Source organism: Palaemon carinicauda, chromosome 23, assembly GCF_036898095.1.
Source record: "Palaemon carinicauda isolate YSFRI2023 chromosome 23, ASM3689809v2, whole genome shotgun sequence".
In the NCBI taxonomy this organism is placed as follows: domain Eukaryota; kingdom Metazoa; phylum Arthropoda; class Malacostraca; order Decapoda; family Palaemonidae; genus Palaemon; species Palaemon carinicauda.
In genome coordinates this window covers 107,247,053-107,257,052 of record NC_090747.1, presented here as the reverse complement: position 1 = coordinate 107,257,052, position 10,000 = coordinate 107,247,053, and the positions used below count along the sequence as shown (strand labels likewise).

General features: G+C 37.2%; 1 protein-coding gene across 1 annotated transcript in view; it reads left to right on the top strand.

The window, feature by feature from the left end:
- Positions 1-10,000, top strand: part of LOC137617724 (sodium- and chloride-dependent GABA transporter 1-like) — a 30,975-nt gene that overhangs the window by 20,654 nt on the left and 321 nt on the right. The window contains exons 7-14 of the mRNA XM_068347720.1: positions 2,741-2,922; positions 4,408-4,472; positions 4,806-4,942; positions 5,552-5,768; positions 6,277-6,505; positions 6,887-6,999; positions 7,578-7,730; positions 9,593-10,000. The exon at positions 9,593-10,000 is cut by the window's right edge and continues 321 nt beyond it. Coding sequence (XP_068203821.1) covers positions 2,741-2,922; positions 4,408-4,472; positions 4,806-4,942; positions 5,552-5,768; positions 6,277-6,505; positions 6,887-6,999; positions 7,578-7,730; positions 9,593-9,877 — 1,381 coding nt within the window. The 3' untranslated portion in view covers positions 9,878-10,000. The remainder of the gene's footprint in view (positions 1-2,740; positions 2,923-4,407; positions 4,473-4,805; positions 4,943-5,551; positions 5,769-6,276; positions 6,506-6,886; positions 7,000-7,577; positions 7,731-9,592) is intronic.

Sequence of the window (10,000 nt, the reverse complement as noted above, 5' to 3'; positions counted from 1 at the left end):
CCGTTATAATTGCTCCAACCTAATGTTTGTTTCACCTACATATAGTTCATATAGTTCGTTACAATTGCTCCAACCTAATGTTTGTTTCACCTACACATAGTTCGTTGTAATTGCTCCAACCTAATGTTTGTTTCACCTGCATAATTCGTTATATTGCTCCAACCTAATGTTTGTTATAATTGCTTCAACCTAATGTTCGTTTCACCTAAATAGTTCTTTATAATTGTTCCATCCTAATGTTTGATTCACCTACACAGTCCGTTATAATTGCTCCAACCTAATGTTTGTTTCACCAACATAGTTTTTTATAATTGCTCCACCATAATGTTTGTTTCACCTACATATAGTTCGTTACAATTGCTCCAGCCTAATTTTTGTTTCACTCACATAGCTCTTTATAATTGCTCCAACCAATTGTTTGTTTCACCTGCATAGTTCGTTATATTGCTCCAACCTAATGTTTGTTTCCCCTACATGGTTCTTTATAATTGCTCCAACCTAATGTTTCTTTCACCTACATACTTCGTTATAATTGCTCCAACCTAATGTTTGTTATAATTGCTCGAACCTAATGTTTGTTTCACCTGCATAGTTCGTTATAATTGCTCCAACCTAATGTTTGTTATAATTGCTCGAACCTAATGTTTGTTTCACCTGCATAGTTCGTTATAATTGCTCCAACCTAATGTTTGTTTCACCTGCATAGTTCGTTATAATTGCCCCAACCTAATGTTTGTTTCACCTGCATAGTTCGTTATAATTGCTACAACCTAATGTTTGTTATAATTGCTCGAACCTAATGTTTGTTTCACCTGCATAGTTCGTTATAATTGCTACAACCTAATGTTTGTTTCACCTACATAGTTCGTTATAATTGCTCCAACCTAATGTTTGTTTCACCTACATAGTTCGTTATAATTGCTCCAACCTAATGTTTCTTTCACCTACATACTTCGTTATAATTGCTCCAACCTAATGTTTGTTTCACCTGCATAGTTCGTTATAATTGCTCCAACCTAATGTTTGTTATAATTGCTCGAACCTAATGTTTGTTTCACCTGCATAGTTCGTTATAATTGCTACAACCTAATGTTTGTTTCACCTGCATAGTTCGTTATAATTGCTACAACCTAATGTTTGTTTCACCTACATAGTTCGTTATAATTGCTCCAACCTAATGTATGTTAAAATTGCTCCAACCTAATGTTTGTTATAATTGCGCCAACCTAATGTTTGTTTCACCTGCATAGTTCGTTATATTTCTCCAACCTAATGTTTGTTATAATTGCTCCAACCTAATGTTTGTTTCACCTGCTTCGTTATGTTGCTCCAACCTAATGTTTGTTATAATTGCTCCAACCTAATGTTTGTTTCACCTACATAGTTCGTTATAATTGCTCCAACCTAATGTATGTTAAAATTGCTCCAACCTAATGTTTGTTATAATTGCGCCAACCTAATGTTTGTTTCACCTGCATAGTTCGTTATATTTCTCCAACCTAATGTTTGTTATAATTGCTCCAACCTAATGTTTGTTTCACCTGCTTCGTTATGTTGCTCCAACCTAATGTTTGTTATAATTGCTCCAACCTAATGTTTGTTTCACCTACATAGTTCGTTATAATTGCTCCAACCTAATGTTTGTTAAAATTGCTCCAACCTAATGTTTGTTATAATTGCGCCAACCTAATGTTTGTTTCACCTGCATAGTTCGTTATATTTCTCCAACCTAATGTTTGTTTCACCTACCTAGTTCTTTATAATTGCTCCAACCTAATGTTTGTTTCACCTACATAGTTCTTTATAATTTCTTCAACCTAATGTTTGTTTCACCTACATAGTTCATTATAATTCCTCCAGCCTAATGTTTGTTTCACTCACATAGTTCGTTATAATTGCTCCAACCTAATGTTTGTTTCACCTACAGAGTTCGTTATAATTGCTCCAACATAATGTTTGTGATAATTGCTCCAACCTAATGTTTGCTATAATTGCTCCAACCTGATGTTTGTTTCACCTACATAGTTATATATAATTGCTCCAACCTAATGTTTGTTTCACCTACATAGTTCGTTTTAATTGCTCCAACCTAATGTTTGTTTCACCTGCATAGTTCTTCATAATTGCTCCAACCTAATGTTTGTTCCACCTACATAGTTCTTTATAATTGCCCCAACCTAATGTTTGTTTCACCTACATAGTTCGTTATAACTGCTCCAACCTAATGTTTGTGATAATTGCTCCAACCTAATGTTTGCTATAATTGCTCCAACCTGGTGTTTGTTTCACCTACCTAGTTCTTTATAATTGCTCCAACCTAACGTTTGTTTCACCTACATAGTTCGTTATAATTGCTCCAACCTAATGTTTGTTTCACCTACATAGTTCTTTATAACTGTCCCACCATAATGTTTGTTCCACCTACATAGTTCGTTATAATTGCCCCAACCTAATGCTTGTTTTACCTACATATGTCGTTATAATTTCTCCAACCTAATGTTTGTTCCACCTACATAGTTCATTATAATTTCTCCAACCTAATGCTTGTTCCACCTACATAGTTCATTATAATTTCTCCAACCTAATGTTTGTTCCACCTACATAGTACTTTATAATTTCTCCAACCTAATGCTTGTTCCACCTACATAGTTCGTTATAATTGCCCCAACCTAATGTTTGTTTCACCTACATAGTTCGTTATAATTGCTCCAACCTAATGTTCGTTTCCCCTATGTTACAGCTCTGACCTGCTGGATAAACCAGATACAGAGGAGCCTTCGCATCTTAGTAGTCAACTAGTTGTATGTCTAGGCTTGGCATGGCTGTTGGTTGTACTTTCTGTCATCAGAAGAAGACATGGGAATGCCAGTTATGTCACTATAGTCATTCCTTATGTTGTTCTTCTGGTTCTTTTGTTATATAGTAAGTCACCTAATCAACTTTTCCGTTGTCATTTGAAAATTTGGAAAATATGTAGGCTTTTAAAAAGTAGATTTCTCTACAATATGCAGAGCTTGGGATGAAGTCATCTTTATTTGAATGTAATTATTATTAAAGCATATCAATTAGTAGTTAAGGAATGTGGTGGCCTATTGGAAACATCCCAGCATAGCAATCAGCTGCCCTAAGGTTTGAGTCCCGCTCAAAATCCATAGTTCTTGTAGTGTATGCAACCTCACCACCTTGTGAGCTAATGATAGGGGGTTTGGAGGAGTCTATAGGGCTACCTGCTGAGCCATAAGCTGCCATTGCCTGGCCCTCCCTGATCCTAGCTTGGGTGGAGAGGGGGCTTGGGCATTGTCCTACTAGCTGGGGCTTTGTTTCTTGTCTCTGCCATTAATACGCGGCTTTTAAACTTTAAACTTCGCTCTTTGTTCAAGCAGGGATCTCATTAAAAGAATCACTTAAAGCACCAAACCTTTTGACACGTAAATTCTAATGCAATGGACTAGTTTGCAGTCCAATATATGCTCTAAATGAAATAAAAACATTTTACTTAGTATTACATCATAATGAGCCCGTTGTCGCTAAGAACACCCATACTCTATAATAAATGTAAGAAAAAGATAGCATGATACACATACTTTTTCAATTTTAGTTTCCTCAATCTTATATTGTTCCCTAAAAGTTTGACAGGGGACATAACAGTTTTAAAACTAATATCATGTATCTTGATTTATTTTGTAGTGAAAATTGTGATTTTTGTCCATTCCTGTTTCACATCATAATCATAAAGTTCTAAGTATTTGCTATAGAAAACACTTAAGTTAATTCAGAAGGTCTGAAGATAAGGACGAGTAAAAAATAGGAAACCGACAGGATTGAAAGGAATTATTCACAACTGTAATTTCATGATTGATTGATCGATCTAGGATTCTCTGGCCTCCTGACATCGAAGGTCATTGACGCCGAAATCTTTTGTTATATATATAAAAAAAAGAGTACTCAATTTACAACCATGAAAGCGAAGATGTCCTTATAAAATTTAAATAGCTTTCAAAAGACCTGCTTCGGGAATAAATCTAAAAATACCGCTGGCATAGTATAACACACCCTGCCCAAGAATCTTGGCAAGGGTGAACCTGCCATCCTCACCTCGAGCCTCATAAAATTTAAATAGCTTTCAGAAGACCTGCTTCTGGAATAAATCTAAAAATATGATGGCATCGTACAACACATCCTGCCCAAGAATCTTGACAAGGATGAACCTGCCACCCTCACCTCGAGCCTCAAACATATCTATTTCTTAAGGTGCTATAAGTTCGGTCAACATAGGAGTTGAATCTTTTAACTCTGTGATCTGGTTAACCTGCAGAATGCTGTAACAATGGAAGTTGTGGTCTCTTTCAAATAACAACTAACTTTTCAATTCCCTTGCAAGCAAATGATTCTAGATTTCTTTTCTAGGATGCGTCTTCGATAGCAAAGAACGCTGTCACGCGGGTTTCCAGTCATTTTTGTATCCTAATCAGGTAAATATAAACCTTAAGATATTACCAAGAGTTCCTTTTAACCTTTCTGAACTACACGAAAGCCCTTTTTTACGATGTTATTCCAAAGTTGAATTCATTGTTTTTAAAGTGTTCTAACGCAAGCATAATGTGCATTACTTATATTTGCACCTACATTCAAACAGTGAGTATTCTATAAAAAATTTAGCTACATTACATAACCCGAAATGACATCAAAGATCCTTCTAAATATTTCAGATATTCCATGTATCTAATTATTCTACTATAAATAGAGAATAATTCTAACAGCCAGGCATTCCCAGACCATTGTTATGAGAAGTTTATTCTTTTTAGAATCAGATGAGTCCTGATCTGGAGAATACAGGAGTTTGGATTGATGCGGCTTCTCAGATGCTCTTTTCTTTGGGCCATGCTCTGGGAGGACATGGTACTCTCGCATCATACAACTCCTTCCATCAAAGTACACTCTGGTAAGAAATGAATGATTTACATTGGTAAGAAATCAATTATTGATATGATGTTTTATTGGATTTAGAACCATTTTCACCATCTCTTTTGAATTAATTACCATTCAATTTTTGAGTGTCAGAAATTATTCTCAGCTGCAGTGGAAATTTTTATTTACTTTCAAACTCTTGGATTTAATTCATAGAGATTTATGACACTGCCATACCTAAAATGCCAGATCTTTAAACTATAAATAAATGTAAGAATAACCTTTTTTTATAATAATAGCTCAGTTGCATAGGATCATCCCAAGATATGAAAAATTTTCTGGGAGTTGATCACTTATCTACTCTTCCATCTTTTTGAGCACTATCACAACCCATTAATACTAGACTCACAAGGTCTGTTGCAAATTTAAATACTGTACCGATACTTAGGATACAGTTGCTAGGATACAGTTTCTAGCACAATTCATGATAGAATACACAACTTATAATGATATTCATAAAAATACAAGGGCTTTAGGGATCAAGAGGTTTATTTTCCCGAATAAACATAGCCCAATATAATCACTGTTCTTTTACTTGTTTTGTTGAATTCTAAAGGCATTGCCCCCTTTTTTTTACTAACAGGAGTTCCGTCATCGTCGTACTGTGGGACACGGGAACGTCGATCCTGTGCACTTGCATTGTATACAGTGCAATGTGTTACCCCATCCAGGATTGCTACCCTTCCCCACTCACTGGGGATGTCGCATTCATTACTTACTCGTTCCTTGTAATGAAGATTGGTTCTGCTTGGTCAGTCCTGTTTTTTCTTGTCCTCTTCATTTTAGGAATCAGTAGTCTGGTGAGTTATCAGGATGCATATGCCTGTTTTAGTCCTCTTCTTAGTTCTTTAATGCAAAAGGATATTAATGGATTTATCTAATTTGAGAAGCTGCAGTCTGCACTGTAGATTGTTTTTCACTTAATTAATAATTGTGATCTTTTCATGGTTTTCTTGCTGTGGCAAAACGCGGGAAAACTATTGCTCCTTATCCCTAAGATATGAAGTCTCCTGGAAGCAATATTTTCAGGCAGGATAAATCTGTATAAAAACATTCTTTGACATTGAGTTCACTATAAGAAAAAAAATATATTGATAACTTATTTTATTTTTTTTAAAGACTTTCCCCGTAATCCAATAAAGACTGTCTTTTCACTATTAGGGATAACGGCTTATTGTTTTACTTGAAATGATTTGCTCTGGAATCTAATGAACTGTTTTACACCATTAAAAAAACTATATTAATAACCGCTTATTATTTTTCTTAAAAGACTTTTTCCAGGAATCTAATTAAGACTTGTCTTTCCAGGTAGGATTTGTGGAAACCATAACAACAGCTTTGTTCACCAAAATTGGTTGCCTTCGCTCCAGATATTTCTCATTTATTTGCACGAGCTGTTTTCTGCTCTTTCTTTTGGGTCTGCCTATGTGCTCCTTCAAGGGGATACATCAAGTAGAGCTTATGCACATGTACACCTGCAAGGTTTCCATCATTGTTCTGGGACTACTCCAAGTTATACTAGTCGGTTACATCTTTGGTAAGGATGGAAATGCTTTTGTTCAGTTAAATGTGTTCTGCCAGAGACGTTTTTAGGAGAGTTTAATCATTCTAAATTCAGATGTTTGCTTTATGCATATATGCTGTGTCTGGCAGTTGGTCTAGTAACTGAAATAAATACTGTATGTATATTTCCAAGAGATCAGACAAGGGAACATAAAAATTGGAAGTGTATCATTCAATCAAAAAGAGCAAAATCAAGACTTCGTTTACGCTAGCAATTTTAATACTGTCACAATACCAAGAAAGCTAATTAAATTCAGTCTATTTTAGTGTTTTATGGCTTTTCATCCAGCAACAGGTATTTTTTCTAAACTTGATATAATACTGTCAATTAATTCCAATATTCATCTATTTCCAGGGTTCCGGAAGTTTATGAAACTCGTGCGAGAGGACATGAAGATATCCATTCCTGTAGTAGTTGAATGGTATTTAGCAATCTCCCTGAAGCTCCTTGTTCCAGTGGCCTTTGCTGTAAGTGCTTTCAAACGCAATTGTATTCTAAAACTGATTATATGGAATAGGACTAACATCCTGCTGAAATCTGTAAGCCCTTAGAGTAAACGTCATTGAATTGCTCTTACGAAAGCCTCTATAGTCAATTTTTTATGAGGCGCATTTGCACCGACTCGAAATGGTGCCCTTTTATCTCGGAAAAGTTTCCTAACAGCTGATTGGTTAGAATTATTTTGCCAACCAATCAGCGATTAGGAAAATTTTCCGAGCTGAAAGGGCACTTCTGCGAGTCAGTGCAAATACGCCTCATTAAAAAAAATCGACTACAGTACTATAGCTGCCCTTGATCGTTTGTTGCAAAGTTTAAGAAATATCCAGATGGTTTATTCATTTATCTGATGTTGATGTGCGTCTTTCCCTATGATTATAACACTACTTCCCTATTAAATATTACATTCGTGATCATTGAACTTACTACAAAATACATCTACAGTATATATATGCATATGAGAGAGAGAGAGAGAGAGAGAGAGAGAGAGAGAGAGAGAGAGAGAGAGAGAGAGAGAGAGAGACTTAATACCATTGCTCTTTCGCAGGTGCTTCTCTTGTTAACACTGTTATACGACGAGTACATCAGTACCAAGGACAAAGAATATTCTGAAACGCAGTTAGGACTGATACTTCCGATAACGTCATGTCTTTTCGTTCCGGGTTTTGCCGTCTACGAACTCTACAAGAACAGAGGAACAGTAAGTCACGAACACAACCTATATTCTAAACTCAGACATTATTATTATTATTATTATTATTATTATTATTATTATTATTATTATTATTTACTAAGCTACAACGCTAGTTGGAAAACCAAGATGCTATAAGCCCAACGGCTCCAACAGGGAAAATAGTCCAGCGAGGAAAAAGGAAAACAAATAGATTAGTGTCCCTGAGTGTACCCTTAAGCATGAGAACTCTAATCCAAGGTAGTAGAAGACCATGGTACAGAGGCTATGGCACTACCCAAGATAGTGGAAGACCATGGTATAGAGGCTATGGCTCTACCCAAGAGAGTGGAAGACCTTTGTACAGAGGCTATGGCACTACCCAAGACAATGGAAGACCTTTGTACAGAGGCTATGGCACTACCCAAGACAGTGGAAGACCTTGGTACATAGGCTATGGCACTACCCAAGACAGTGGAAGACCTTGGTACAGAGGCTATGGCAATACCCAAAACAGTGGAAGACTTTGGTACAGAGGCTATGGCACTACCCAAGAAAGTGGAAGACCTTGGTAAAGAGGCTATAGCACTACTCAAAATAGTGGAAGACCGTGGTGCAGAGGCTATGGCACTACCCAAGACAGTGGAATAGACTATATTACAGAGGCTATGGCACTACCCAAGACAGTGGAAGACCTTGGTACAGAGGCTATGGCACTACCCAAGACAGTGGAAGACTTTGGTACAGAGGCTATGGCACTACCCAAGACAGTGGAAAATCGTGGTGCAGAGTCTATAGCACTACTCAAAATAGTGGAAGACCATGGTGCAGAGGCTATGGCACTACCCAAGATAGTGGAATAGACTATATTACAGAGGCTATGGCACTACCCAAGACAGTGGAAGACCTTGGTACAGAGGCTATGGCACTACCCAAGACAGTGGAAGACTTTGGTACAGAGGCTATGGCACTACCCAAGACAGTGGAAAACCGTGGTGCAGAGTCTATAGCACTACTCAAAATAGTGGAAGACCATGGTGCAGAGGCTATGGCACTACCCAAGATAGTGGAATAGACTATAGTACAGAGGCTATGGCACTACCCAAGACAGTGGAAGATCTTGGTACAGAGGCTATGGTACTACCCAAGACAGTGGAAGACCATGGTAAAGAGGCTATGGCACTACCCAAGACAGTGGAAGACCTTTGTACAGAGGCTATGGCACTACCCAAGAAAGTGGAAGACCTTGGTACAGAGGCTACGGCACTACCCCAGACAGTGAATGACCTTGGTACATAGGCTATGGTACTACCCAAGACAGTGGAAGACCATGGTAAAGAGGCTATGGCACTACCCAATACAGTGGAAGACCTTGGTATAGAGGCTATGGCACTACCCAAGACTAAGAGAACATTGGTATGATTTAATGAACGTATCTAATCCGATTATTACAGAAATGTAGATCATGCTTAAATTTAGATAGCAATTAATTTATTTTTATTTCATGTAATGAATCAGGCAGTTGAATCGGTGGAATTTCAAAAGTTCAAACTTGCAGTGAATGTTATTATGTTAAACAAGCTGACATAAGTCTCTCTTAATAATTTATTCATGATAGATCTATTCCAATGTTGCTACAGCACTTAAAATATTCTGTATCAATTATTTATTACTTTTCTTGTAGTTTAATCATTTCCTTATTTCCTTTCCTCATTGAGCTATTTTTTCCTGTTAAGGCCCTTGGGCTTATAGCATCACGCTGTTACAACTCGGGTTGTAATTTAGCTATTAATAATAATAATAATAATAATAATAATAATAATATGAATCAGTACACCGAGTCTAGATCAGTCCATGGCACCTAAAATATATTTCTTTTTCTTTTCTTGGAGAATTGGCAAGAGCTTCTGAAGCCTTCAGCCCAGTTCCGCCCAGCTAATCAGAGGAGACAGGAGGGAACCAGCTTTGTTTTGAACGACGGCTCCGAATACTCCATGTCAAGTTCGGTTCACGCAGCCGGAGGCTTTAACCCCTACATTACGATTTCGTCCATCACCGAAATGTTTAGATGGTCTCGCAACTGGTCGGTGGACAACAATGGGACAGCTTTGGACAGGACGGCTCCCCCAGCACCAGCTGCTCTGCAGCTCAGTAGGATTTCAGACGATGGCTCATAAGGTGCTGAACTGGTAAACAGTAGGGTGTTATTTAATTATTTATTTATGTCAACCAGAGCGCTGGCACACCTTGTTAAACGGAATGGTTGAATATTTAAGAAGTGAGACTTTCGAAAAGAAGGG